Source organism: Drosophila ananassae, chromosome 2L (assembly GCF_017639315.1).
Source record: "Drosophila ananassae strain 14024-0371.13 chromosome 2L, ASM1763931v2, whole genome shotgun sequence".
Taxonomy (NCBI): Eukaryota; Metazoa; Arthropoda; class Insecta; order Diptera; family Drosophilidae; genus Drosophila; species Drosophila ananassae.
The window spans coordinates 24,981,819-25,006,977 of record NC_057927.1 but is presented as its reverse complement, the minus strand read 5'-3'; the positions used below and the strand labels follow the sequence as shown (position 1 = coordinate 25,006,977).

The following is a 25,159-nucleotide window of genomic DNA, read 5'->3' as shown; positions in this document are numbered from 1 at the left end:
TTAATATTATTTATTTATTTTAATACCTACTATCTAATACCTATTATCTAAAAATCGTATCACCACGCTACAAGGTTAATGGAAACTAGGCCATCTCCCAGAAGTTCCTGTCAGCCTTAGGCCCATAAAAGCAAAACCAAAACCACCACAGATATTTATTTGCAAGCCTCAGCCACCATCTACTCCATCTCTAGCACCACCACCACCGTCGAAGGTATAAAAGGTAGCCGGGGGAGTGTGCGCCCAGCGTTTGTACAAAATCCAATAAGAAACGCGCATGCGCAGCCGCAGAAAGAGTCAGTCGGTCGTCGGCAGCCTCCGCGTAGAGTCAACTTCTGGGTTCGTTTCTCCGCTCTCCAGTCTACAGTCTCCAGTCTTCAGTCTTCGATCTACAATCTCCGGTCCGTGCTCTTGTGATTCAAATCGCAATTCTTAGTTTGCATGTGCAGTGAGCTGCATATAATATATATTATTTATTGCAACTTGTTTTCAAAGTCATTACGTGTCGTGCCGTGGTGTCAGTCGGTAAAAAAAAATATATTGTGACTTTTAAAAAACAGAAAACACTATTACTCCAATCGAGTGCAATTTATTTTTGGGCATTGCTGGAACTTCCTGACTGACAAGCTTCCAAAGTGCATCACCTGCATACCAAATTCACGAATTTAAAACAGGGCCAACATGCAAATGGAAAAGGTAAGTGGTCGAAGCGATGCACCAATAACCATTATTGATCATGGATCACCGATCACTGATCACTGATCAAAGGGATCGGGTAGCGCCCACACTTCCCCCAGCACTTTCACTTTCGTCGGCCAGATCCAGACTTAGACTCAGGTTTAAGGTTACGCCACTGGCCGTCATCCGCCGCCTTTGAGCTGGTCTTTGGTCTTAGCCATGAATCCGACTGGCGGGGCTGAGTCAGCGGCTCTAACGAGCCAAACTGGCAATGCAGGCCACTAAAACCAAAGCGAACGGGGTCGAGAGTGGGCATGAATGTGGCTTATGGTTCTGCGGAAAGAAGTTTGATGTCTGAAATTGCGACTATTTAAGCAAAGCTAGTAACTTAGTACAAGGTTACAAAGGTTATGTGTGTTAGACTTATAACAATTTATTTTTATCCAACCTAAGAATAGTTAAATATATTATATTTTTAATCTGCTAGCCGATCACTTTGTATGATAAGTCAGCCAGTATAACTGCAACAATTATTTCAATTAAATATGTAACTTATAGGTAATTAGAAATATGTGACTAGGGCAATCACAGATACTAAACTTTATACTATAGCTACTATTGCTAGAGATTTTCAAACATTCCCAGGTCAATACACTATACGCTTCCCACAAAACACAAACCAAACAATTTCATTGACACCTTCCGGTGAGCAATCCATATCCACTTGGACCACCCACCCCCAGTTGCTCTTGATTTCTTGGCAAGCCTATGGAAACACCCATGGCCAAGTCAAGAGATCAGACAACCAATTGAACCATTTTAAACTATCACTTTTAACGCGGGCATTACAATGGCACTCGAGATGGCCCAATTTCGTTGAGTGAAGTGCAGCACTCGGCACTTCATCAAGCCCGATCCGATCCGATCCGATACGATTCGATGCGATCATTACGATTATTGTCTGTTGATTCCACTCAATTCGATTCGATTTAATTTCACTGCGGCCGGCCAGATGCCTCGACGAAATCGAAAATGAAACTAGAAAAGGAAAAGCGTTGAAAATTACTCCTCTGAACCGAAGAGATTGTGTGGGTGGGGAGTTGGATGTGGAGTTTGAAGTGGAGTGCCTGTGCCAGAGGAAAGTCAAAGTGAAATGCATGGAAAGCAAGGCAAATTGCCAGTCAGTCCGAGTCCAGTAAACAACAATAAGAGATCTAAGCCCAGCCCAGTTGTCTGGGTAATCCGAGAGCGGCAATTAGAGTGTGCTGCACTCTGGGAGGGGATCAAGATCAGAAACGCGGTCACAGTTCCGCGGATCGCTCCACTGCATTTCCATGCTCCAGTACCAAGTCATGCCAATGGGCAACTCGTCTAACCGGACCTACACTCCATCTCTCTGTGTCTTAGGAAAAGGCCTTTGCCTCGACATTAGTAGAATCCATGCACTGGTCAAAATATTTATTATTAAATCATAGAGAGGAATCAGATGTTAACTAATTTTCTTCGGCAGAAAAAAAATCAAGAGAATATGTTGAGAAAAATTTGTTATTTTTAACACCCACCCATACAATAATTAATTTATTATAATTTTTTGTTGTTTTGTTAAGTGTAAGATTGTTCCCCCGTCCGGTTCGATCGGCTCCCCATAATCCAATTAAAGGAACAATCTACATTTCAATTCAAAACTAATGAAGTGTAGAGAATTCGCAACAAAGGCTGACATGTGTTGATTGTTCCACCGGCTGCAGCCACCCCTCAGGTGGTGCTAGTCTACTGATACATTTGAAAGTCGTGGATTTCTTCTGGCCGGGAGTCGAGTCGATTAAAGCTTCCATTACTAACGAGGTACGGCTTCCCTGTTGAGCCAGCCAGCTAGCTAGCCAGCCAGTTAGTAGAATTCCCAACTTCCGTCAAACAGCAAACACAATTGTGCGTAGTCCAAACAATTCATTGATTGATTGTCGATATGGCGATCAATTAAACAGATTATGATTTTTCATTGATTGTGTGGCGTCAGGCGATCCCAGTGACAAAAAGCCAGGGACAGCTGTCAATGGAAACTATAAAAACAAAATTCAGCTACAGTTTGGATTCTTTCAGCGCACGGTTCTGGTTCTTTTGATGGGATTGGTCTTGTGGGCGGGCACTTCGCATGCCGCCCGTCGTTTGAGGAAAAAGCCCAAGGTCTACAACGCCCTGATCACCACGGACGAGAACCTGACATCCAGCCGGGCCTATCCCGTTATCCAGCCAACTATCCACGAGCCAGGATATGCGCCGTTCGGACCGTACAATCCCTTCGGCTACTACAGTCCCCCTTTGGTGAGATTCGGGCAACCCATCGTACCTGGACTGTCGCCAAACGAGAGAGTGAGTTCCAACTAGAAATAAATTTGATTATAATATTATAATTATTATTTTTTAGTTGCCCTATCCCCTGCCATCGGCAACTCAGTTCCCTGCTGGCTTTGCTCCCTACGAACCCCAACAGCCCGTGGAGCAACAGCCCCAAGAGCCTCCTGCCTCGCTAGAGCCCAAAGAGATGTCCAAGGAACAGATGCCGCTGCCTTTGAATGAACAGGGACTGCCACCCGTGCTGATTCCCCTGCCATCCCAGTACAGAGGACAACCCACCCACCTGCCTCCATACCCCTACAGCCAATATCCTGGGATCTACGACCAAGCGGGCTATATTCGTCAGAACTACTTGCCGCCCTACGACTACTATCCCACCCAGGGATACCCCACTAGAGAGGCCACAGCTGCACCCACTGCCACGCCGCCAGCGGAGGAGCAGCAGCCAGAGATCCAGCCCCTTCCGTTGGACAACCTGGAACCGGTGAAGCCCAGTTTCGAGGACATTCGCAATGGGTCGGCGAGCAAAAACAGTGCAGTTCCGGATGTTCCGCCACCACCGATACCGTCGGGACCGAAGCGTCCACGACCCGCGGATCCGGAAAACTGAATAATTCCGGATAAAGCCCAGATCCCAGATCCACACACGTATTTATTACCATTTCGCTTAAGCTTAATATCGATTCGATGCATTGTACAATGTCGCTTAACCCTTAACGCTAAGTAAGAGTTCATTCAGAGATAACGTTTAAAATAAATAAATAAAAAAAATCGCCAAAGCGGTGAATGAACTTGGCTTGGTTCCCAGTTCCCTCGGGAACTACGGAATGTTTTCGCTTTCAACGGAGTTTGGGGAATTGCATTATCTTTCCCCTTTCAAGACTATAAATGGAGAAGACTTTTAATGAAAATGTGCAGTTTGCATTCAAAGCGGAAAGCAGTATGAAGCTATCCCTGCTGTTGATCGTGTCTTTTTGCATCTTTGGCTTGGGTAAGCAAATATCCGGGATATAGAAGGTACTTCCTATTTATGATCACTACTCTTTTGTAGTTTTGGGCGATGTGGTCACCAAGCCAACATTCATACGCAGTCGGTATAGTTTGCGTTGGGGCAAGACCACCACGGTGACTCCAGTGCCAACAGCTGCCCCAGCCATGGAGCTTCCCCGAACCACTGCCCATCCAAATCTTGCAACTTCGACCGCCAGTGCAGATTATGATTACTACGGCAATGTTGAAAGCGAAAATGTGGTGCACAAGTGAAGAAACATAAAAGAATTCCAGAAAAATGGATTCTCTATTGCTATAGAGAAAAATCTTCATCTACCAAACAAAGAGTATTTCTTATAATCATTTTAAATTGATATGTACATTAAAATATACTCAACAACTTATTAATTTAATGTTTTTAATTCAAAGCTAAATTTGAAGAATGATTCCCCATTTATGAAAACCTGATTAAAAATCTATATTACCTATATATAATACCTAACTGTTCCAACATCTGTGCCCTATTTACTAGATCGATTGGGTATATAAGAAAATAACAGAAATCTAATTTTTAAAACAGAAAATTTGTTTTTCGTTCGCATACAGTAACGGTTCAGGTTTTTCAAAAGTTCGTTACAACTCAACCATTCACTTTACAACACTTACAGGCGATAGTCAGCTGACTAGGCTCCCCAACAAATCAGCTGCTCAAACCGACAGCGACAACAAGCCTGAAACGGGTTTTATTTATTCAAGAAAATGTTAATTACAATTAAACACACTCAGAATGTGATTAAGCCGAACTTTCAAAAAGTTGCAAATCTACTTGCCAGCCGCCACAAACCCGCTTTATCTCATGGCATTGCAACAACAACGGAGTTGGTCGATGGTGGTTTCGGAGGGGCGAAGAGTCGATTGAGAAGCGAACTGAGCTTTAATTTTACGCGCAGCAGTTCAAAAATCTCATTTCTGTATACGCCAGCAGCGAGAGCAGCAGCAACTGGTGGTGGCAGCACAAGTCTCCGGAGATTCTACAGCACCCATCTAGAAGCAGAAACCACAACAACCACATCAAAAAAACGCAAAATGGTGGTAAGAAAAGCCAAAAACAAGTGAATTTCAGATCAAGGCAATAGTCTTTGGCGAAATCGAGTGAGGCTTAGGCTTATCGCTTTGACCCCAAGGTCTTGTGTATATAGATTAGGTCTGCAGGGGGGTTTGTTTCATATATATATGTATATAAGTAAAGGTACTGTTTTTTAACAAATTCAGTAATAAGTGAGACTAATCTTGGAAGTTGTGTCCGTGTGAGTCTAAACAAATCCGTTTACAGGTACGGCTAAATGACCAGGAACGTGCTGAAAAGCTGCAGCCCCTTTTGGACGCCGGCTGGACCTTGGTCGAGGGGCGCGATGCCATTTTCAAACAGTTCGTCCTGAAAGACTTCAACCAGGCTTTCAGCTTTATGACCGGAGTGGCTCTGCTGGCGGAAAAAATCAACCACCATCCCGAGTGGTTCAACTGCTACAACAAGGTGGAGGTCACATTGTCCACCCACGATGTGGGCGGCCTCAGTTCCCAGGACATACGCATGGCCACCTACTTGGAGACCCAAGCCAATTTGTTGAAATAAATGCATTGTTGTTATAATCACTATTTATGTCTTATAATGTCTAGAGTCCAATAAAGACTCAACTTAGCATGGATTTGCTAAAGATTTGATAGTCAGCTTCCTCCAAGACATCTGGGGAGATTTCGTCCTTGCCATAGCCAAGTTGCTTGTAAAAGGATATGGAAGTCTCATTGTTGTTGAGGACGGTAAGCATGATCTTCTCCAAATTCCAATGGCGAGCGCAATCCTCGAGGGTTTTCATAATGAACTTCCCCAAACCTTTCCTTTGGTATGCCGCTGCCACATGCATTTCGTAGCTATGAAATGGGATTTAACTTAATTGAAACTTATAGAGTGGAGTAGAATACTTACCAATACAGGACGCAGTCTCCATGATCCATATCAAAGCGAAACATGGAGAAGGCAACGTTTTCCTTTTTGTCGTTTTGAGCCACTAGATAGCGGGCCCAGTTCTTGTTCAGTTCTGCCGTCTTGATCTTCGGCTGCCAGCCCATCTTCAGCTGCTTGTAAAAGGGCCCCACATTTGTTTCCGCCAACTTGAAGGCCCATTTAATCATCTTTGGATCCGCGTCGCTTTTTGTCCTGCAGAACAGTTTGAACTCTTCCCCAGAAGGCGCCTTGTAGCTTTGATAGGAGAGGGATTCCACCGGATTCTTAGCCCGCGCAGCTGCCTCCACGAATTTCTGTTTGGCTCCTTGACTCAGCTCATATTTGTGTGCCATTATTAATTAAATATTATCAATCAACGGAAAACAGCAAATAATAATAGCGCGCAAACTAGAGATGTGTAGTGGAAGAAAACATAGATTTGCAGCGCCATCTGTGGGCAAAAAGAGGACTGGCATTTATTTTAATCGAAAACTGGCCACACAATTCACTTTATTTTCATTTCTTGTTTGTAAACAATTGCTGAATATATCCAAATTATCTTTAAAAACTACATTTTGATCCTTAAAAACAATTAGGATCCCTCATTCTACTATAGACATACAAATTATTCTTGTTGTGGAGGTAACTGCTTACTAAACTTCATTTTCCGCATTGCTGACGTTTCATGATTTCAGGAATCTTTCAAATAACAATGTTTAGAAAATCCAAGGCAAAAGTGGATCCTCCACCAGTGGCCCCTAGTTTAGATGAGATATTAGAGGACTTGGAAACATTCGAAATCAATAAACCAACTGTTGGCAGCACCACTGACAACGTGGACTTGGAACATGCTCTTATGACGGAGCCCGAGAATTTAAGCATCCAAACTTGGTGGCGGGTTTTCGACGAATATGATCAGAAGGTTAAGAAAATGGCTGAGACGGAGGAGAACCTGGAGTCGCAAAGGAATCAGCTCAAGGACTGCTACGACAAGCTGGAGGCAAATGCAAATAAACTAAAAGAAGGCATCAAGAAGCAGCAGTCATTGATAAATGTAGCCCTTAAAAACTAGCTTTTAAATAAATAAATTTGTTATTTTTTTTCTAAAATAAATACGTTAAAAAACGCATTTGATTTATTTATTAGTTTAGAACTTAGAATTTTATTATCTTTGAGCAAGATACTCCCTTTTAAGACCAGCTTCGAATAGTTGGTATGTCTCCACAGGTTAAACGGTATATTTTAACGGCCAAAACAGAATTTGGCCACACCGGCTATATATGTACTTGGCCAACGGTGGGTGGCGAAAAACACGAAAAAAGTTGTTTAAATCGAAACGAAAACGAATCGGGGATGCCAGTGTTTCAGTGCTTGTGAAAAGTGAGTGAAATAAATCAAAAGTATCCGTAAACAGAAGTATTTATTTCACGGGATAGTCGCTGGTTTCCAAAGCCTGGATGATTAAGCTGAAGAACAGGTTTTAGGCCGTGGCAACAACACCACAAAAAGCGTAGAGGAAAAAAAAATATACTTGGGACTGGCTTATACCATTTACGCCATTAGCGGAGGTCGGCTGATTCGCTGGTGTTTTGTTGCTGCCTCAATATTTGGTTTGGAAACAAATTCAAGCCCACAAATTGGATTTGGCTAAAAGTGCAACAATTTGTGGCTAATTGAATTTTACGTGTATCTTATTTTGGTTTTCGACCAGCGCAACAACAACAGCGAGCAGCGAGTAGAAAAAGAGCGTTTTTGGTAGTTGTTAGTTGGCCCAAAGCAAAGCTCAGGTAGCTAGAATACAGGCACACTCACACACACACACAATGGCACAAATATACAGTTTGCACGCTCAGCAAAAACAATAATTATCCAATTAAACGGTTGTCAATGGCCAACTAAAGAATGCATTTAATTTCATTGGCCATCAAAGTGACAAAGAGCACGAAGAGAGAGACCAAGAAACCAAAGAGAGGCCTACAAATAACAGTATTTTCACGGGCGCACTGATACCTGTGAATGTTATACATGTGTGTGAGTGTGTGTGTGTGTTAGCCAAGTGCTAATGAGATGCTGTGACGCTCTTCTTCTTTCTGACTGCCGTTTGTTGCTTTTGCCATTTATGCAAAAAGACGCAAAAAAAAAATAAGAAAAAATCGCTTAAAAAATTTCGAGACGAACAAAAGATTTGACGCAAAAGGTGAAAGCCACTTGCCGCTCGGGCGTATACGCAATGCAATTTCTTTGTGCGGCGACCGTTAATGCAATCATCTCGCGATCCAGTTGATCATAACCGTATTCTCTCCGCCTCATTCTTCCAATCCAGCTCGTCGAGAGATGTCACACATTGGAGCCGCATGCAACCCCGCAGCAACAACTCCAACTCCAACTCCAACTCCAATCCAGCCAACAGCCAATGATGTGATGCAGTTGCGCCTGGAAACCACAATCTGCCAGTAGTTGGGTCACCACAATCACAATCACACACACAGCGCCAAACCACAAGCCAGCCCGATGAGCTGGCTGCTCCTGGGGCTTCCGCTTCTGGGGGTCCTGTGGCTCCTCTGGCTGCCCGGCGAGCTGCTGGCCATTCCCACGCCACTGAAGTTGCCAGGTTAGTTGTTGTTGCCATCCCGGATGCCATAAATAAATTATCTAATTAATACTTCATTTTAACTGAAGTTTGTAACTAAAAATTGCAAATTCATCAACCGCAATAGCATATTTCATACACCTATCATTTAAAAATGTTAAAAAGGGAGTTTCATTTAAATTAAATCGTTAAAGAGAAACAATTTCATAATAATATTCAAAAATTCAAAGAAACTCTACCCGAAAACTAATTTTAAAGTTGAAAATTTTAACTAATTGATTATGTAAAAAGTAAAGTTTATCACTTGAAAATAAGACAATAACATTACACATGAAAAATGTTATTTAAGAGTCATAAGCCTTGAAGTATTTTAAAGTTTAAGAGCCTTCCGACACCTCCACTAAATCATCCTTTGTTCCCAGGCTACACCCACAAGCTAACACCCTACATCAAGCATTGGGAGGCGGCGAACTTCGATCGCGAGGTGCTGCAGGCAGCACAAATCCGACATCTGGAACAGGCTCGCTACCGGAAGAAGCGCCAAGTGGACCCCAGCACATCGAGTGGACTGGCCCACACCATACGCTTGAATTTCTCCGCCCACGACAGGTGAGTGCAGTGCCCCCACTTCCAGTGCAGCAGGCAGAACACTTAATTAAATGTCTGTTTGTTAACCCACCCGCAGAGATTTTCGCCTTGTGCTGCGTCAACAGCCTCATTCGGTGTTCGCCCACGATGTCGAGATCGAGAACACTCTCGGTCCCATCGACTACGATGTCTCACGGATATACACGGGCAGCCTGGAGGATGACGAGGCGGCTCACGTGCAGGCCATTCTGACCAGCGATAACCTGCTGGATGGAACGATAGAGACCCAGGCGGAGCACTACTACATCGAGCCAGCGCAGCGTTACTCCCAGCAGCTGGCCGAGAGTGGAGTCCACAGCATAGTCTATAAGTTAAGTGATGTAAATATGCAGAAGGAGCAGTTCACTGGCGGAGGTGTCAGTTCCGCAGCTCCGGCCAAAACGCACTGCGCCAGTGAGAAGCTGCGAAAGAAGCGGTGGCTGCCAGAGGAGGTGAGTTAAAATAAAATATAGAAATATATATTTTTTAAACAATAAACCTTAATACTTTTAGCTGGCCATGGCGGATGGTCCCCCGCCCACGTATAATCGCAATCCGCCCCTGCCATTGGATTTGGAGGTGCCCTATAATGACGACTTCCGCGTACTGGCCTCCGAGGAGGACAAGAGCGAAGAATCGCCACCGAGGAAGTACCCGACAACGTCCACGACCAGGAGCACAGGGCGCAGTACCGAAAGTTTTCTGGCCACGCTGACGAAACCCACGTCGAACCGCAATATACTTGTAAATAACTACAATCCCTCCAATGTCGGCGAGGGCAGTCGCAGCTATAATGCCAACAGCAATAATAATAACAATAACAATAATAACAATGTGCGAAAGTTGTACACGAAGCACAAGAACATCATTGTGAGCACATACAATCGGCCCATCGAGCCGGAATTTGGAACGCCATACGAGGAGCCCAATAACAATGGAAGCAGTGGGAACCTGCCCAGCAACTTCTTCAACGCCAACTGGACAACGCTCTTCCTGGGAAACAATAACAATGGTAACGATCGGCCCAGCCATAAAACGCACGTTGAAATCATTACCAAGAATGGAGCCACCAAGAAGCCGAATATCATAGTGAATAACTACAACCCGGAGATCATATTCGCCCCCAATCCGCACAATCCGAGCTTCAACACCATGCTGATGACAAATCTGCTGAGCGGCCGGGGCGATGATATTCACAGTTCGCCAAGGCTGCTCTACGACCGAAAGACCACTTGTATGCTATATCTACAGGCGGATCACACGTTCTTCCAGAAAATGGGTTCGGATGAGGCATCTATTGAGGCTATAACCCGGCATGTGCAGCGGGCCAACTCCATTTACCGGAACACCGACTTTAATAACGACGGGAAACCGGACAACATCACGTTTATGATTAAGCGCATCAAAGTGCACAACATGAACGCCATGAAGGATCCCAGCTATCGATTCCCCGGCAACTATGGCGTTGAAAAGTTCCTGGAACTGTTTTCAGAGGAGGACTACGATGCCTTTTGTTTGGCCTATATGTTTACATATCGGGACTTTGAGATGGGTACCTTGGGGCTGGCCTGGACGGGGGACCTGAAGAATGCTGGCGGAGTGTGCGAGAAAAATGGGCATTATCGGGGATCCTTAAAATCCTTGAACACAGGAATAGTCACTTTATTAAACTACGGCAAGCATGTGCCGCCCGCCGTTTCCCACGTCACCTTGGCCCACGAAATAGGCCACAATTTTGGATCCCCGGTAAGATAAATAGGAAGTAATTAAAGGAATATAATATTATAAATTTTTCTTTGTTTCTAGCACGATCCTGAGCAGTGTACTCCTGGTGGCGAAGATGGAAACTTCATTATGTTCGCCCGTGCCACATCCGGTGACAAGAAGAACAACAACAAGTTCAGTACCTGTTCTCTGAAGTCCATAGAACCAGTGCTGAATGCCAAGGCCAGGTCAATGAAGGGTTGCTTCACCGAGCCCCAGTCCTCGATTTGTGGCAACGGAGTTGTGGAGCCAGGGGAGCAGTGCGATTGTGGCTGGGAGGAAGACTGCAAGGACTCCTGCTGCTTTCCCATGTCGCGTCAGCCACGGCTGGACGAAACCCCCTGCACATTGACACCCCACGCTCGATGCAGTCCGTCCCAGGGACCTTGCTGCACAACCGACTGCAAGCTGAAGTTCGGCGACAAGTGTCGGGATGACAACGGCTGTCGGGACCCTTCCTTCTGCGATGGACGCGTGCCCCAATGTCCTCCGTCTGTTAACAAGCCCAATAAGACGATTTGCAACAAGGAATTCGTCTGTTACATGGGCGACTGTACGGGAAGCATCTGTCTGGCTTATGGGTTGGAATCATGTCAGTGTATTCCTGGACCACAAGATGATCGCATCAAATCCTGTGAACTGTGTTGTAAACTTCCTGGCGAAGATAACCCATGTCGGAGCTCTTTCGAGTGGAATGAAGCTCCGTTCGATGTGCCTGATATGTACTCCAAGCCTGGAACTCCCTGCAATGATTACAATGGGTTTGTAGCGCATTTCTATTCTATTATTATAGTTTCTAAACTTTATTCTCATTTTCAGGTACTGCGACGTCTTTCAGAAGTGCCGGGAAGTGGATCCTTCGGGTCCTCTCGCGACTCTGCGAAAGCTCTTGCTTTCTGAGGAGAGCATCGCCACATTCAAGAAGTGGATGCAGGAGAATTGGTACACAGTAGCCCTGGCGGCAATTGGCGTCATTATGCTTATGGTGAGTAACCCAACTAGGAGGGACATGTTTGTGAATATATTTAAATATTTAACTTCCTTTTGATTTGATAAGTTGATTCGCCTTATCACGCAAATGTTGAGAGATCAGGTCGAAGCCAAAGCAGAAGCGCAGGCTCAGACCTTGGGTGAGAACTCAGAATTCAAGTGCCCAGTACAAACCTGTAGAATCCATGATAGTTAAAAGAATAAATCTCATCTTATAGTTGCCTCCAGAGGGCTATTTTGGAGACAAATTTAGCCAGAGATTCATGGACAATGTACTAAATAGACTAATTACTAATTAATTAAATGTATTTTGAGTTGATAGTCTCATTGTTGTTTTACAAATTCTTGAAAAACATCCTTCTTTAATGTAATCTTTCACATCTAATTTATTATTTACTTTTCCACAGGCTCTGAGCACAAAGCTGCTGGCGAAACGCTCGAATCTGAAGCTTAAATCTGTGACAATTATTCACAGTGCCACCACGGAGACAGTGCGACTTCCAGAAAACAACAACGGAGTTATAGTCCACACAGCCGTGAGGACAAAGGTACCATTCAAAAAGAAGGTACGAGGAGAACGTACCAAGAAACCAGGAGCTGGAGCTGGCATAGGAGCTGTGACAGGAGCATCTGCAGCTGCTGGTATTGCTTCCCGGGGAGCCAATAAAATCAGTTCCACTGCGGAGCCAAAGAAGTCAACACGGTCCCAAGCAATTGCCAAGAAGAAATCCCTCGAGGAGGAACCGAAAAAATCCAACAAGAAACTGGGAAAGCACATGAAGGAAATAATAGACTACTCGCATCGCAACAACAATGGAGACGACGCCTCCAATCTCTCCACGACCAACAACCACACCAACACCTTCGGCAAGGTTCAAAAGTGGCTACTGGAGTCGCCGATAGTGGCACAGCCATTGTCCCACATCGAGCACAGTTCCAGAGTTCGAAAGGTAATGAGCAAGTCGCAATCGACTCCGGAGAGATTGGTGCAGAAAACTCCCCAGAAAACCAAATCCATGGGAAATCTATCCAACGAGAAGGTTAAGCTGCAAGTGGTCTACAAACCGCCGTTTAAGTTTTCTCTAAAATTGTCAAAGAAACCGAAAGTTAAGACCCACGTGGTTGGAGGTCGTCCGAAGCGAAACCAAAAGGCGAGTACTCGACCAGCAGGACCGTCCACCTCGAAGGATATTTCTCTGCGAGCCAAGAGGAGCGCCCTTTTGCTGTGCAACGAGGCAGAAGACGATAACCAGATCCTTACTCTCAACGAGCCCAACTACGAGACCTTAAAACCACCAACGCCGCCGCGCTCCATGGAGCACTGCTATGAGAACGTGGATATGCAGGCAGAGGCGTCTACTTCCACTTCAAACTCGAAACCCAGCAGCAGCAAGGTGGCGCCCAGCAACCAAACTAGAGGAAGTTTTGACGCAGCTACCCAAGCGGTGCCAGTTCCTGCCCAGCGCAGCTCCTACCGGCGATCCAACTCCCTCTCTGCCCACAACCCCTTCGCGGCGGCTCCGCGTCGCAGTAGCAGCAAGGCTAGTGGGTCAGTGAATCTGACGAGAAACTTTGGCAGCACCCAGAATCTGATCAATCTAAGTCAAAATCTGGCGAAAACCAAGAAGCGCAGTAGTCTCAATTTGAAAGCCAACGGCAGTGGAGTGGCCAGAAGCGGGAAGGACCCGCCAACACCTGCAGCAGCATCGCCCCAAAAACGCTCCTCGTCTAATGCCAATCTTCGAAGGGACAGTAGCGCTTCCAATTCCAAAGCTGCGCCAGTTCCTCCGACAAGAAACTCCCGCAACAGCTTCAGCAACATTCCAAGAGCCAGTTTAGGGGGTGGAAATGGTAATACCACAGCCCCCGGGGCTCCACCTAATTTTTCGCGTCAATCTTCCAGCAGCACGGCCACCAGCAGCTCCTCGATAACGCCGGGAGCGAATGCCGGAGTGGCACTGCAGCAATCCGCCTCGACGAGCGCCATGCAACGTCAACCAGCTGCACAACCAATGAGGAGAAGCCTTCACAATTTCCGGGCACGCCCAGGAGCACCAGGGGCAGCATCAGCAACAGGACGATCAGGGGGAGCAGCCGCAGCAGCAGCAGCAGCAGCAGTAGCAGTAGCAGCAGCATCTGCAGCAACATCAACAGAGAACAACGAACTGCCTTCGGATCTAGAGGTGGCCATTTCTGATGTGGAGAACTTAGTTAGCTAAGGGCGGCGATTACGAAGATGCAGTTCCAGTTTTCAAAACCAACCAAGTGAAAGTGATAAGTCTTAATGTTAGTTATACAAATTGTCGCATAGGTTTACTTGCATACATATACATATGTATTTGTACATACATTATATATATGTGTACTTTACACTGCCTTAAACTTGCCGTTTCTGCTGAATATATGAAATACCACGCCCACACATAACCACTCACACAAAAAAGACACTCACCCATGCAATCCTCGCGTCCCCAATCCGACCAAGGCTCGCCCCCACCTCGAATGCATCACTGGCTCATCCAATCACCCACTCACCCGCTTACCAACTTGCCAGCTCACCCACTCACCCACTGAAGCCACCGCAATCCAAACCGCCAGCCGCACTCACCGCACTTTGTACCTTCTACTGTTTACTGTTGTATTGTATTGTGTAGACCCATCCACCCCTGTTTCCCAATTCTGAGTTCAAACTGGTTTAGTGGAATTTGCGAATATTAATTTCATAAAAATGCTAAGTGACAATAGTGAAAGTTTTTGCCTTGATCCATTGGACAAATTCCTTATCTACCAGAGGCTCTACATATTATATATTATATATTATTGTTCCTGACTCCAAGCTATGCAATTATAGTTTAATTTCCACTTCACTATCAGGATCAGAGGAAGGAAACTGTGGGGTGGTTCAGATATCCTATTTCAAATGCGAACTTATTTAGGCAAATTGAATGAGCTTTTCCCAAATTATTAAATCAAATTCCTGAAATAATATTCAACTATTAGGTTTGCCTCTCCCCAATGATTTCAAAACAGTATTACTGAAAATATTGAGTACCTAATATCTACCGAATTATGATTATATTGTTGACTTTGCCTCTTCATGTTTCAAGCAACGAACACTACACATCTGAACTTTGAAGACACACAGAACAATACAAGGTGCTATTTTAGTAAACGACTAAAAAGATTAAATATTAGCCGAGAGCATTTCAAAACTCCTTTGCATATTTTCTCAAGATCAAAACTAAAGTAAGAATCGCTTAGAGAGGGTGGAAAAAGAGGTTTTAGGCCTAAAAGTAGAGAATAGCGTGGGGAAAGCCGGGAAGTATTGCAAGTACGGGATAGATACAAATATAACCAACGATAACTGTCAATAAATCAAAAGCGTCGTGCATCGAAAGTAGGTCTTAGAGAATGCCCATTAAAGCCACATAGAGATTTAGAGACACAGCCACCAGTTGACCCCAGTTGATCCCCAGGAGCACCTGCACCCATTCCCATAGATACATAAATACACCAGGGCCTGCAATATCGTAGCTGTAGTGTATATAGGATATCAAATGAAAATAGTTTTTATATGCAATACCGAGCTAGAGCGATGCGAACAAAAAATATGTCACTACCAGCATTCATGAATAGTTTATAAAATATAGGCACATTCCGTAACGAATCACTGAGCAAGCGGATTTCGAGTTATACACCAAACACCCAACAGAACTAACGATCTATAGTCTAAGATATTGATTGATATTTGTAGCTATATGAATGTGTAGGAGGAAGGCAAGGAAAGCGTATCATAAAAGTTTATACATAAAACCTTATGGGGCGTGCAATACCATTGCAATTTATGAGCATTTGGGTATATTTTTGTGAAATATACAACATACAACATAACAAATAAAAGCATTAATAGATAATACATAAGCTCCGCTCAAGAAACCGACAACCGACCCAAAAACTAAAAAATGAGAAAGAAAATTTACGAAAGGACAAAAAGTTAACGCGTAGGCAGGCCAGTGCAGAAATGGATAATGGATAGAGGAAATAGTTGAAACGAGTACGCGACAATCGCTTTGAAATGCTTAAAATTAAAAAAAGAATTTAAGGATAATCCCCGAAATTGAATCGAAGTTTAGTTTCTACATTCGAGACTATACAAAGGCAAGGCAAGGCGTTAAAATTTACCAAATAAAATAAAACACACACGAAACGGTTAAAGAGAACATTTTGAAAATTCGAAATGAAATTTTTGTGTACTGTATATAATTCAAATGCAAATGATTATCGTCTAAGCGGCTAGTATATTTTGAGCGTGAAAAAAAAGACTATTTAGCGCGAAATGAACAATTTTTGTGTAATGTACATAAGAAACCGATTGATTTTAATCTAAATATACATAAATATAAATATAATTGTAAAACTGCAACCGATTTTTAAATCTGTATGTGTATTGTGTACCTCAATTGTAATTAATTTTTATACTTTTCACGAGATGGATTAATGCTATTTTTATAATTTAGCTAAATAAATTCAAGACCCGAACGTATCCCGAACAAACTTCCAAAAACAAAAACATCTCATACCCCTAGTTAATGGCCAGTTTTTAATGTTGTCCATGTCCACACTTAACCCATCCAGAAACCCGCATAAAGTATATGTAATTTTGTCAATTAATGAATCGGAGAGAAGCGAATTAAAACGAACAAAACAAAAACCGAAGAGCAATGAAGTGAATATTAGTATACATTACGATTAATATTTTTAAACACAATTCAAAACAATAATTAACAGATGTATTACCATTAGCGAACAACAAGCACATGTGTGACATTTCAGTTTTATTTATGTTATGATTACTACAATATTTTATTTATTAATCTTATCGTTAGGCAATAACACGAGTGTAACTAATTTGTAAACCCGGCACACTGACACACATATGCGATACTTTTTAATTTCCTCATTTTAAGCAAAATTCAATTAACAATAAAAACGAAACTAATACTTAAGTACGCTCGACGTAACCCTCATTTACTCTAATCGGATTTCTTTTCAGCCCTCTCCAGTTTGAGGGCCCTTTTCGACATTATCCAAAAATACAAAGTGGGGCACAGGTGTCGCAGGTAATAGGCTATCTTTGCTTGGACATCACTTACAATGATGTCTGGCTCCTTGCGAAGAATGCATTGCAGAATCCGTTCCGCCAGTTTTTCAGGCGACATTCCCTTAGCTGTGGTTTCATCCATTTCTAAAAGGATATTATTTAATACAAAATGGTAGCAAGATTTAGAAATTGACTAACTTCCATAGCTGCTGCCGGATCCTGTAAGAGCATTCAACGATAGTTGGGTGCGTATATACCCAGGGCTAACACAGGACACGTTTATATTCTTGTTGGCCACCTCGGCACGGAGGGAATCGGCAAAAGCTTGAAGGGCATGCTTCGAGGCGGAATATGCTGCTCTCTGGGGAATAGCAAACTTTCCCTGGACAGAACTTATGAAGCAGATGTGTCCACTTCCACGCTTTACCATTGAAGGCAGGAGAGCTGCAAATGAGAGAGTCCAGATTAAATAATCACGGAGGTAATAGACGTACATGACCCACCTTTAGTTAGAGCAACACTTCCGAAATAGTTTACCACCATCACCTTGAGATCCACATCCACGGCGGTGGAGGCAACATCCGCTCGGACACTAATGCCGCCATTGTTTATAAGGATGTCCACTTGATTATAGACAGCCAGTACCCGAGTGACAAACTCTGGAATGGAATTAAGCTCAGCGAGATCGAGTGCCAACACAGTGGGTGGATAAGCGGGATCCTTCAAAGATATAAATAGTTATTTAAGTTAAGGTATGAGTATTTCCAGTATTAGTATTACCACATCTAGTGTCAAAAGATCCTTTTTAACCCGCTCCAATTCCTGAGTGCGGCGTGCTGCCAAAATCACCTTGCACCCGGCTCGGTAGAAGACGTGGGCCAAGGATTCACCTAATCCGGAACTAGCGCCAGTAATTAGCACCACCTTGAAAGGAGTTTACATAATGAAAAGATGACAAAAATGTGTAATAAAGCTAATGATTACCTTGCCGGGCAATTGATTACGGTATTTCTGGGCCCGGAGTCGCTGCCATATATTGATGAGTGCCAAGGGAAGAGCCACTGGCATAAGTATGGTACCCAATACCCAGTAGAGCACATTCCAGTCACTGCTGGGAGCACATTTATCCAAATCTTGCACTTTCATTTCAAAAATTCAAGAACTTTGAACTCTTTCGAATGCAAAATGATAACCAACAATAACAAAAGCGCATTTGCCATTCACTGGGAGCACCGACACAGTGAAAATCAGTAATAGAAAAATTTATATTTCTTTAAATTTTAATATGGGTTTTAAAAATGTATAGATTTACAAAAATATCATTTATAATCTTAATAATATTGTTCTTTATTTACTAACATAAATTTATTTAATGTTATTCATGTCATGTGTAGCGGCGATTCCCTGCGAATACCAACTACGAACAGCTGTTTGTTGTTACGTTGATTTGGCAAGAGTCGCTTTTAATAATTTTTAAAATTAAATAAATTAGAGCCAATGCGGAGATGAACAACATCCTGAGACATGGACAGCGCCTGGGCTGTTGGCTGCCTGCTGTCCAACACCACATACACACCACAGCAGTTCACCGGACCTTTTGGGAACGCGAAAAGAAGTCCGGCTACAAGACAAAATTGCCGGAACCCTCCAAAAAGCAGCTTATATTGGACGGATTCAAAGAACTCAAGGAGGAAATTAAGTTGTGGCGTAGGGAGGTGAAGGAACAGTTGGAGAGTGATCCGATACTGGTGTTCCGGCCAGGGGAAACAGATGTGGTATTTGACTTCAAGGCGCCAGATGTCCTAGATAAGTGGACTGTGACTACAGATGCGGATCATGGCGAGGGAAAGAGCACTGCCACTCTCGAACTTAGTGCAGCTGGAGCTGGACTGTTCCATGGCGAGGTGAACTCGGATCACACAAAGGATGGAATTATCAAGCGGACAGGATACGCAAATATCCGCACGAAGAGAGTGCGGGTGAGTTTGTTTTCATTTTAATTCTAATGCTGTTTTATTAAAAAGGACTCTGTTCTAGAAATCCTTTAAACGCGAGACCACCTACGACTGGACGCAGTACAACATGCTGATAATGAAAGTCCGGGGAGATGGACGCAGTTACTTGATAAACCTGCACACCGAAGGCTACTTTGATCTGATGTGGAACGACATCTACCATTACGTTCTGTATACCCGTGGTGGACCCCATTGGCAGATCGCCAAAATACCCTTCTCGAAGTTCTTCTTGTCCTCCAAAGGACGAGTCCAAGATCGTCAGGGTCCTATTGCCTTGAATAAAGTAACCCATTTTGGATTCTCGGTGGCAGCTAAGAAAGGCATGGACGGTCCGTTTGGACTTGAAATAGAATACGTTGGCTTGCAGTACGACCCCAGCCACCGGGAGGAGTTTGCCTACGAGATGTACCAGACACCCAAATACATTGTGGCCACGTAACGCCAAGAAAAAATTATTATAAGAAAGTGTTATTTAATTTTAGATAATGTACTAAATGCAGCAATATTTGGTAAATTTTTAAATGAAATTAAAAACTTTGCAAGTAACTTAGTAATAATATTTTGTTCAACTTTTTTGATTTTTTAAAGTTTTTTTCTAATCAGTAGCTACTGTATCTAGCAGCTGTTTTCTAGCTCTCTCCTTCTATCTCTATTTCTCTTGTTGCATACCTTTCTCTTCCCAATCAGCTGTTCAAATGTTTACATTCACTCGGCACCACCTTCAGGGTCATTTCAACGCAGAAACTGCATTTTTTAATTCCTTTCAAGAGTTTATTTCGCCTCTCCACGACTGCCAATTAGCACTCAGCTTGCTGGGGTTTGCGTGAACTGCTCGGCTAGCGTTTTCCGCTCAGTCGACTACGAAACTTTGGTGATAAAAGCTGCGGGAAAACTTCCGCCTGAGTTTCGGCATTATTTTTACGGCAAAGTTGAGAGATAGTGCTAACTGGTGCTTCATTACTGCTATCTAGCATTTGATAATATCATGGTAAGTTCTAAATATACATATCTTTTGGAAGTAAAACGTATTTTGCCAGCAAGGCATCTGGGTGTAGGTGAAAATAAACAAGAAAACGATGCGACCATGTGGCAGTTCAGTCACCGCGACCTTGGGAATCACGTTTTGTGTCGGTTGCTCTAATCCTGGCAGAAACCAAAACAGACCAAAATCAATAAATGTGTGTTGTAGGCTGTGGCGTACGCATTTTACCGGTTTGCTTTGTCTATTAATGTATGCGGCTGAATAAAGATATAAAATAAAACGAAACCAGTTGACGGACCTCGAATCGAAAGTGTTGGGTGCAAGAAACCAGTTCTTGGTACCATTCCTGTTATCGTCACTGCCGCTCCGCCTTTACCTGTTGACTGAGTTGCCATTTAGTGTTGGCTCCATCACTGTTTCTTGCTGACGTGTAGATCACTGCCAAAATGGTGCAATATTCGGTAATATGGAGCACGAAAAAAGCCAGTTCACCTGCAAACTAGCTTTCTATTCATTAATCATCCTATCTACCCATCGTCTATACTAATCTATAATCAATCTCTCTCTTACAGGAGGAGACGTATCTGTATGATCCCAGTCTGCTGATAAAGCTTGACTTTCATCGTAGCCCAGCCAAGTTCAAGCCCTTCATTTCGGCAGCCAATCCCGGAGAGCCATGGATGAAGGTGAGACCTCTGAAGGATACCGACTACGACCGTGGATTCCTCCAGCTACTCTCCCAACTCACGCATGTGGGCAATGTCAGTCGGACACAGTTTTTAAGTATGTAACTAATAACCACCCATTTCAATAAACCTTATTTAATTTATGTATTTTATTTCAGCCCGCTTCTCGCAAATGAAAGCCAGTGGGGACTACTTTGTGACCGTTATTGAGGACACGCGGAAGAATGAGATTATCGGAGCTGCCTCCTTGGTGATTGAACGCAAGTTTATTCATAATTGTGCTGTGGTAAGTTAAAAACTATTAAATAATAATATTACCTTTAATTATTTCCTGTTTTCCTTTTCAGCGTGGTCGCCTGGAGGATGTGGTGGTCAACGATACCTACCGCGGAAAACAACTTGGCAAGCTGTAAGGCAGCTCCCTGTTATCAGTTTTAAATTCCGACCTAAATCCCTCTTTTCCAGGATCGTGGTAACAGTCTCGCTGCTGGCCGAAGAACTTGGTTGCTACAAAATGTCGCTGGACTGCAAGGATAAGCTGATCAAGTTTTACGAATCTCTAGGCTACGTGCTCATCCCAGGAAACTCCAACTCCATGACCATTCGCTACGATGAGGGACCGACGCTAAAGCGTAACGCCACCTCATCCGGCTCCAGCGGAACAGTGGGCGACTCCTGCCAAACTGTGAGCCTCGATTTTGCCTCTTGACAATTAGCCGCCAACGCTGCTCCAAAGTCCAAGCTTTGAGTGAGATTACCACTCATCTCAAGGCTGAAAAGTGCGCGAGGCGCAATGCAGAATATCATTTATTTGGACGCAAATTAAAATTAAAAAAAAAAAAATGCTTTGCATTGTCAAAATTCCATTGCGCTGAGGGCACGATGGATTTTTGGACAGCGCTGGCAGGCGGTGGTGTCCTTGTGGGACAGTGGTCGCTGCTCACCCAACCCGCGAGGACATGCAAGTAGTTATTTAGTTAAAGGCAACAGCAACACTCGTTGCTTTTTGTTTAATCCTTACAGAACTCTCAATTTTATAATTTTTTCTCCCCTTTTTGCTACTGAATGTGCGGCTCAACTCTCAACCCCAAGGTTGTTGTAATTTTACCCTTCAAAAGCACTTTCATCAAGTAGTACTTACATTTTATAAACATAAATAAATAAAAATGACATAAAAACTAACTGAAACAAATGTCTATGGGTTAGGAACTGGATAAACTACTTAAACTTTAGTTTTAACTTTTAAACTTTTACTTGAATTCGGTAAAAAAAGTTTTCAAGATAAGTATATCCTTTTAATTTTTGTACAATCAGCTTTCATATTTTCCTTCCAAAGGTTAAAAACAAATATTATATTTTTCAAAGAACAAGGTACTTCTTGGGCTTAATTTTAGTTTTGTACAAGGGGTCTCAATTCGGAAAAAGGAGCTGAGAAAACTCAGCTTCCTCCTGGTTTCATGAATAGGCGCACAAATGTCCACATTTTGGGCATTTCGAGTGTTTGGCGAAGTACTTCTGAAGGTGTTCGATGTGCCCGCCATGAGAGCACCCCTGGCACCAGGCATAGACTCCTCGCACAATGAGACCACAAACACAGCACTTGGCCGACTGCATTGACTTGCACTTGTCGCAGTACCAGCCCACTTTTCCGCCCATCGGTCGTCCACATTCGCCGCAATTCAGATGCATGGCCGTGGAGTGCTGATTTAGCTGCTGCACCGAGCGTAGCCAGGAACGATTGATCACCTCGCATGCCTCATTCCAGAGCTCATAGCGATGCAACTGGTCCACGTAAGTATGAAACCAGTGTTCCTTAAAAAAATAAATGTTTTTAACTTATAGATGATGAGAAGTTCATCCATGACTTACCACCAATGTATCCTCGATTGGCAGTAGTTTTCGAGCCTCTCCTAATGAAATAAGCACAATTAAAGCCGTTTGTACATCTCCTACATCGTTCATCAGCATAAGCGCATCACCCACGAATTTATGGGGCTCCCACATGGGTATTGAAGGGACATGACTAACTTTCAAAACTGTGGGTACATGAGGAGGCTAAAAAATAAGTACAAAAAAATTAGAACATCGAAAATATTCCTAAATTTTCAACCTTACAGGAGACTTTTCGTGATCTGATGCCTTGAGATCTAGTTGGGGCCGCGCTGCCTGAACATCATGATGCAGGGCGGGAAATGCCAATGCCTTGGCGCACTCCGTAGGACCCACATAAATGAATCCGTTGCGCAACAGCTCGAAATTGTCAAAGGTTATCTCGTGGATGATATGAGTTTCGGAGAGAATCACAGAACTTGTGGGAGGATGCTCCACTCCACTGCCACCGAGTGGATCATCATCCGCATTAGCCACGGAAATTTCGTTGGCTGTTTCAGGTGTGTTGCCGTTGAGATCCTGGCCAAGATCATTCCGCTGCTGCGGCCAATCACTGGCAACTTGAGTGGCACGACGAGAGTTCATCGGATTTTTTTGATTCGAAAAGGAAGAACGATGCTCGAATGGCGGCTCAAAGTGGTTACTGCCATAGAAAAGCTTTATGAAGTTCCACAAGGTAGAGGCCTACAGAATGAGGTTCAGTAAGTATTAGTATCAGTAAGGCTGTTAAATTACTTACATTGTGTTTTCCATATTTCTTGGATACCTCAGCATTATGCTCACAAAGTTCCGACAGCTTTTTGCCATTGATTATAAGTTCCCTGGCACAGCCGATGAAACTTTCATGTTCCTGCCTGGGCTTTGCTTCGGACTCACTTAGAGGGTACCCTGAAAACTGGAGGAACTAAAAAAAATTAATTGGCTAACGCAGATCAAAAAATATCCATCCTACCGAATCATTGAGCGCAAACTTGTACATCTTGGAATGATCCAAATGAAATTGCACGCTGCCAGCCACATTCGCTTTTCGCCGACTTCTGTAAGGACATTCTTTATAGACGAATCATTATGAATATCATAACCTACATAAAACTGGAAGACTTGGTGTTGGACACTCCACTGGCCTTGGGAGCGTACTCCTTGATCTTGTTCGCGAAGGAGATGTCTCCAAATCTGCCCAGTCCAGCCCCTTGGGCATTGGCCTTCAACGCTGGCCGTGTTGCGTCCTTAAAAGCATGCTTATAGATGGTGGAATCCTTGCTGGTGGAGAGCAAGCAGTGCGAATCACTGCCTTGCCACGCAATTCCCGTCGTCACGTTGGTGTGCTCGTTAAATGAAGCAAAGGGAATGTAAGGTCGTCGGATGTCCCACACGTGGACGCTGTAGTCCACCACCAGGGCGCAACTTGCTATGTGATATCTACAAAAGATTTCATATCAAATTTAATACTGAATAGAAAACAGGAATATATTCCACACACGTTCTTTCTGGGCGCCATTTAACGCGACCCACTCCGGCAATGGTATGAATAGTGTGCTCCAATCCTGGCCGACCGTCCATATTCCACACCTTGATCTGCTTGTCCCTGCTTCCGGTGGCCAGCCAGTTCCGTGTTGGATGCCAATCGCAGGTGTAAACCGGACCGTAGTGAGCCGTAAATTGTACCATGGATTTGTCCCACTTTCGCATGTCCCAGAGCTGAACCGTTCCATTTTCGGAGACAGCCGAGAAAATATTTTGGGTGTGCGGGCTGAACTTGACATCGCGTACGGATTCGGAGTTGCTAAAATAAGTGTTGACGGATTTATCGGATCGGATGTCAAAGCACTTGATTGTTCCATCCTGGGAGCCAGAAATAAGGATATTAGGCTCGCTGCTGTGGAAAGTTACAGTGTGGGCGGTTCGTTCGTGTTCGTTGTAGACCAATAATTGCTTCTGCCGTCCGAACTTGGAGAGATCCCATACGGACACCACACCGTTGGTGGCTGCAGTTGCCAGAAGATTGCTGTCTAGTGTGGACCAGGCCACGTCGTTGGAGGAGTAGCTCAGATTCTGGTTCTTGCCGCCACGCATGTTGCACGACTCCGTGAAGCCATCATTGTCGATGGAGTAGACCTTAAGCACTATTTGGAAAATAAATGGAACGTATTTAGTGCAACACTTGGCCGGAACCTTGAATTTTCTAATCTTACAGCTCCGTCCAGCCACGGCAATCTGGGTGTTGTCCTTGTTCAAAGCCAACGCATTGGCATGGCCCTCCAGGCAGATCCTCAAGGATATGGTGGAAGTATCCTCCAAGGAGTCGGGCATCTTGCCAGCAGTTTTTAATCGCAATTTGATAAGAAACCGTCTACCTTTGGGGTTTTCAACGAAGGTTGGGCGAGCGGCAAAATATTTACACTGATAATGTCCTAAAAAACGCAATCAAAACAAATAAAATGCGGTCATACTAGAGAACTATTATGATAAGTTAAAAAATGATTTTTACA

General features: G+C 43.8%; 10 protein-coding genes across 20 annotated transcripts; 7 read left to right on the top strand and 3 right to left on the bottom strand.

The window, feature by feature from the left end:
* Window positions 1-238: 238 nt before the first annotated feature.
* LOC6506005 (calcium-binding protein P) lies at window positions 239-3,792 on the top strand. The gene is made up of 3 exons (XM_001964731.4): window positions 239-696; window positions 2,779-3,048; window positions 3,104-3,792. The coding sequence occupies exons 1-3, from the start codon at window positions 682-684 to the stop codon at window positions 3,641-3,643; spliced, it is 825 nt and encodes a 274-aa protein (XP_001964767.1). The 5' UTR covers window positions 239-681; the 3' UTR covers window positions 3,644-3,792.
* An 87-nt stretch (window positions 3,793-3,879) lies between these two features.
* On the top strand, window positions 3,880-4,431 carry LOC6506006. Its single transcript, XM_001964732.3, has 2 exons — window positions 3,880-4,024; window positions 4,085-4,431. The coding sequence occupies exons 1-2, from the start codon at window positions 3,922-3,924 to the stop codon at window positions 4,294-4,296; spliced, it is 315 nt and encodes a 104-aa protein (XP_001964768.2). The 5' UTR covers window positions 3,880-3,921; the 3' UTR covers window positions 4,297-4,431.
* Window positions 4,432-4,713: 282 nt separating this feature from the next.
* LOC6506007 (pterin-4-alpha-carbinolamine dehydratase) lies at window positions 4,714-5,673 on the top strand. The gene is made up of 2 exons (XM_001964733.4): window positions 4,714-5,115; window positions 5,357-5,673. The coding sequence occupies exons 1-2, from the start codon at window positions 4,783-4,785 to the stop codon at window positions 5,654-5,656; spliced, it is 633 nt and encodes a 210-aa protein (XP_001964769.2). The 5' UTR covers window positions 4,714-4,782; the 3' UTR covers window positions 5,657-5,673.
* Window positions 5,662-6,472, bottom strand: LOC6505521 (N-alpha-acetyltransferase 40). Its single transcript, XM_001964734.4, has 2 exons — window positions 6,008-6,472; window positions 5,662-5,952 (listed from the first exon to the last, which is right to left on the bottom strand). Exons 1-2 carry the CDS (start codon window positions 6,376-6,378, stop codon window positions 5,715-5,717), a joined length of 609 nt encoding a protein of 202 aa, XP_001964770.1. The 5' UTR covers window positions 6,379-6,472; the 3' UTR covers window positions 5,662-5,714.
* Window positions 6,473-6,499: 27 nt separating this feature from the next.
* Window positions 6,500-7,154, top strand: LOC6506008. Its single transcript, XM_001964735.4, has 2 exons — window positions 6,500-6,667; window positions 6,721-7,154. Exon 2 carries the CDS (start codon window positions 6,738-6,740, stop codon window positions 7,095-7,097), a length of 360 nt encoding a protein of 119 aa, XP_001964771.1. The 5' UTR covers window positions 6,500-6,667; window positions 6,721-6,737; the 3' UTR covers window positions 7,098-7,154.
* A 103-nt stretch (window positions 7,155-7,257) lies between these two features.
* LOC6506009 lies at window positions 7,258-17,002 on the top strand. 4 transcript variants are annotated; one of them, XM_032456481.2, is made up of 9 exons: window positions 7,258-7,405; window positions 8,349-8,636; window positions 9,038-9,224; window positions 9,301-9,694; window positions 9,756-10,988; window positions 11,049-11,767; window positions 11,826-11,991; window positions 12,064-12,136; window positions 12,404-12,603. In XM_032456481.2, the coding sequence occupies exons 2-9, from the start codon at window positions 8,537-8,539 to the stop codon at window positions 12,448-12,450; spliced, it is 2,919 nt and encodes a 972-aa protein (XP_032312372.1). In that variant the 5' UTR covers window positions 7,258-7,405; window positions 8,349-8,536; the 3' UTR covers window positions 12,451-12,603. The 4 variants fall into 4 exon arrangements, with proteins under 4 accessions (XP_032312372.1, XP_001964772.1, XP_032312371.1 ...); XM_001964736.4 differs by lacking the exon at window positions 12,064-12,136 and having other exon boundaries at window positions 7,260-7,405; window positions 12,404-17,002; XM_032456480.2 differs by lacking the exons at window positions 7,258-7,405; window positions 12,064-12,136 and adding an exon at window positions 7,525-7,635 and having other exon boundaries at window positions 12,404-17,002.
* Window positions 16,580-18,318, bottom strand: LOC6505520 (dehydrogenase/reductase SDR family protein 7-like). The gene is made up of 5 exons (XM_001964737.4): window positions 18,082-18,318; window positions 17,878-18,021; window positions 17,601-17,817; window positions 17,296-17,541; window positions 16,580-17,241 (listed from the first exon to the last, which is right to left on the bottom strand). The coding sequence occupies exons 1-5, from the start codon at window positions 18,241-18,243 to the stop codon at window positions 17,030-17,032; spliced, it is 981 nt and encodes a 326-aa protein (XP_001964773.1). The 5' UTR covers window positions 18,244-18,318; the 3' UTR covers window positions 16,580-17,029.
* Window positions 18,319-18,499: 181 nt separating this feature from the next.
* Window positions 18,500-19,669, top strand: LOC6506010 (complex I intermediate-associated protein 30, mitochondrial). Its single transcript, XM_001964738.4, has 2 exons — window positions 18,500-19,076; window positions 19,135-19,669. The coding sequence occupies exons 1-2, from the start codon at window positions 18,603-18,605 to the stop codon at window positions 19,549-19,551; spliced, it is 891 nt and encodes a 296-aa protein (XP_001964774.1). The 5' UTR covers window positions 18,500-18,602; the 3' UTR covers window positions 19,552-19,669.
* A 147-nt stretch (window positions 19,670-19,816) lies between these two features.
* LOC6506011 (probable glucosamine 6-phosphate N-acetyltransferase) lies at window positions 19,817-21,962 on the top strand. 5 transcript variants are annotated; one of them, XM_044714310.1, is made up of 6 exons: window positions 19,817-20,100; window positions 20,667-20,877; window positions 20,939-21,066; window positions 21,128-21,189; window positions 21,246-21,465; window positions 21,873-21,962. In XM_044714310.1, the coding sequence occupies exons 1-6, from the start codon at window positions 20,098-20,100 to the stop codon at window positions 21,912-21,914; spliced, it is 666 nt and encodes a 221-aa protein (XP_044570245.1). In that variant the 5' UTR covers window positions 19,817-20,097; the 3' UTR covers window positions 21,915-21,962. The 5 variants fall into 5 exon arrangements, with proteins under 5 accessions (XP_044570245.1, XP_032312374.1, XP_032312375.1 ...); XM_032456483.2 differs by having other exon boundaries at window positions 21,804-21,962; XM_014905393.3 differs by lacking the exon at window positions 19,817-20,100 and adding an exon at window positions 20,374-20,555.
* LOC6505519 (GATOR complex protein WDR24) lies at window positions 21,872-25,081 on the bottom strand. 4 transcript variants are annotated; one of them, XM_014905208.3, is made up of 8 exons: window positions 24,863-25,081; window positions 24,151-24,793; window positions 23,757-24,089; window positions 23,623-23,707; window positions 23,410-23,574; window positions 22,896-23,354; window positions 22,650-22,835; window positions 21,872-22,592 (listed from the first exon to the last, which is right to left on the bottom strand). In XM_014905208.3, exons 1-8 carry the CDS (start codon window positions 24,978-24,980, stop codon window positions 22,236-22,238), a joined length of 2,346 nt encoding a protein of 781 aa, XP_014760694.1. In that variant the 5' UTR covers window positions 24,981-25,081; the 3' UTR covers window positions 21,872-22,235. The 4 variants fall into 4 exon arrangements, with proteins under 4 accessions (XP_014760694.1, XP_001964776.1, XP_014760696.1 ...); XM_001964740.4 differs by having other exon boundaries at window positions 23,410-23,565; XM_014905210.3 differs by having other exon boundaries at window positions 23,623-23,704.
* Window positions 25,082-25,159: the final 78 nt, after the last annotated feature.

What these genes read in the sequence shown, in the direction of transcription:
- LOC6506006 (XM_001964732.3), top strand. Translation starts at nt 3,922, where the DNA reads ATGGAGAAGACTTTTAATGAAAATGTGCAGTTTGCATTCAAAGCGGAA. An exon ending in TTTTTGCATCTTTGGCTTGG is followed by an intron (nt 4,025 to 4,084) that starts GTAAGCAAATAT and finishes ACTCTTTTGTAG; the next exon opens with TTTTGGGCGATGTGGTCACC.
- LOC6506009 (XM_001964736.4), top strand. Translation starts at nt 8,537, where the DNA reads ATGAGCTGGCTGCTCCTGGGGCTTCCGCTTCTGGGGGTCCTGTGGCTC. An exon ending in AGCGGTGGCTGCCAGAGGAG is followed by an intron (nt 9,695 to 9,755) that starts GTGAGTTAAAAT and finishes TAATACTTTTAG; the next exon opens with CTGGCCATGGCGGATGGTCC. An exon ending in GCCACAATTTTGGATCCCCG is followed by an intron (nt 10,989 to 11,048) that starts GTAAGATAAATA and finishes CTTTGTTTCTAG; the next exon opens with CACGATCCTGAGCAGTGTAC.
- LOC6506010 (XM_001964738.4), top strand. Translation starts at nt 18,603, where the DNA reads ATGAACAACATCCTGAGACATGGACAGCGCCTGGGCTGTTGGCTGCCT. An exon ending in TCCGCACGAAGAGAGTGCGG is followed by an intron (nt 19,077 to 19,134) that starts GTGAGTTTGTTT and finishes ACTCTGTTCTAG; the next exon opens with AAATCCTTTAAACGCGAGAC.
- LOC6506007 (XM_001964733.4), top strand. Translation starts at nt 4,783, where the DNA reads ATGTTAATTACAATTAAACACACTCAGAATGTGATTAAGCCGAACTTT. An exon ending in CAAAAAAACGCAAAATGGTG is followed by an intron (nt 5,116 to 5,356) that starts GTAAGAAAAGCC and finishes ATCCGTTTACAG; the next exon opens with GTACGGCTAAATGACCAGGA.
- LOC6505519 (XM_014905208.3), bottom strand. Translation starts at nt 24,980, where the DNA reads ATGCCCGACTCCTTGGAGGATACTTCCACCATATCCTTGAGGATCTGC. An exon ending in AGTTTGCGCTCAATGATTCG is followed by an intron (nt 23,575 to 23,622) that starts GTAGGATGGATA and finishes AATTTTTTTTAG; the next exon opens with TTCCTCCAGTTTTCAGGGTA. An exon ending in CAATCGAGGATACATTGGTG is followed by an intron (nt 22,593 to 22,649) that starts GTAAGTCATGGA and finishes TATTTTTTTAAG; the next exon opens with GAACACTGGTTTCATACTTA.
- LOC6506011 (XM_014905393.3), top strand. An exon ending in CAGTCGGACACAGTTTTTAA is followed by an intron (nt 20,878 to 20,938) that starts GTATGTAACTAA and finishes ATTTTATTTCAG; the next exon opens with CCCGCTTCTCGCAAATGAAA. An exon ending in GGAAAACAACTTGGCAAGCT is followed by an intron (nt 21,190 to 21,245) that starts GTAAGGCAGCTC and finishes CCTCTTTTCCAG; the next exon opens with GATCGTGGTAACAGTCTCGC.
- LOC6506005 (XM_001964731.4), top strand. An exon ending in GACTGTCGCCAAACGAGAGA is followed by an intron (nt 3,049 to 3,103) that starts GTGAGTTCCAAC and finishes ATTATTTTTTAG; the next exon opens with TTGCCCTATCCCCTGCCATC.
- LOC6505521 (XM_001964734.4), bottom strand. Translation starts at nt 6,378, where the DNA reads ATGGCACACAAATATGAGCTGAGTCAAGGAGCCAAACAGAAATTCGTG. An exon ending in GGAGACTGCGTCCTGTATTG is followed by an intron (nt 5,953 to 6,007) that starts GTAAGTATTCTA and finishes CCCATTTCATAG; the next exon opens with CTACGAAATGCATGTGGCAG.
- LOC6505520 (XM_001964737.4), bottom strand. Translation starts at nt 18,243, where the DNA reads ATGAAAGTGCAAGATTTGGATAAATGTGCTCCCAGCAGTGACTGGAAT. An exon ending in GTAATCAATTGCCCGGCAAG is followed by an intron (nt 18,022 to 18,081) that starts GTAATCATTAGC and finishes ACTCCTTTCAAG; the next exon opens with GTGGTGCTAATTACTGGCGC. An exon ending in AAGTGTTGCTCTAACTAAAG is followed by an intron (nt 17,542 to 17,600) that starts GTGGGTCATGTA and finishes TCTCATTTGCAG; the next exon opens with CTCTCCTGCCTTCAATGGTA.
- LOC6506008 (XM_001964735.4), top strand. Translation starts at nt 6,738, where the DNA reads ATGTTTAGAAAATCCAAGGCAAAAGTGGATCCTCCACCAGTGGCCCCT.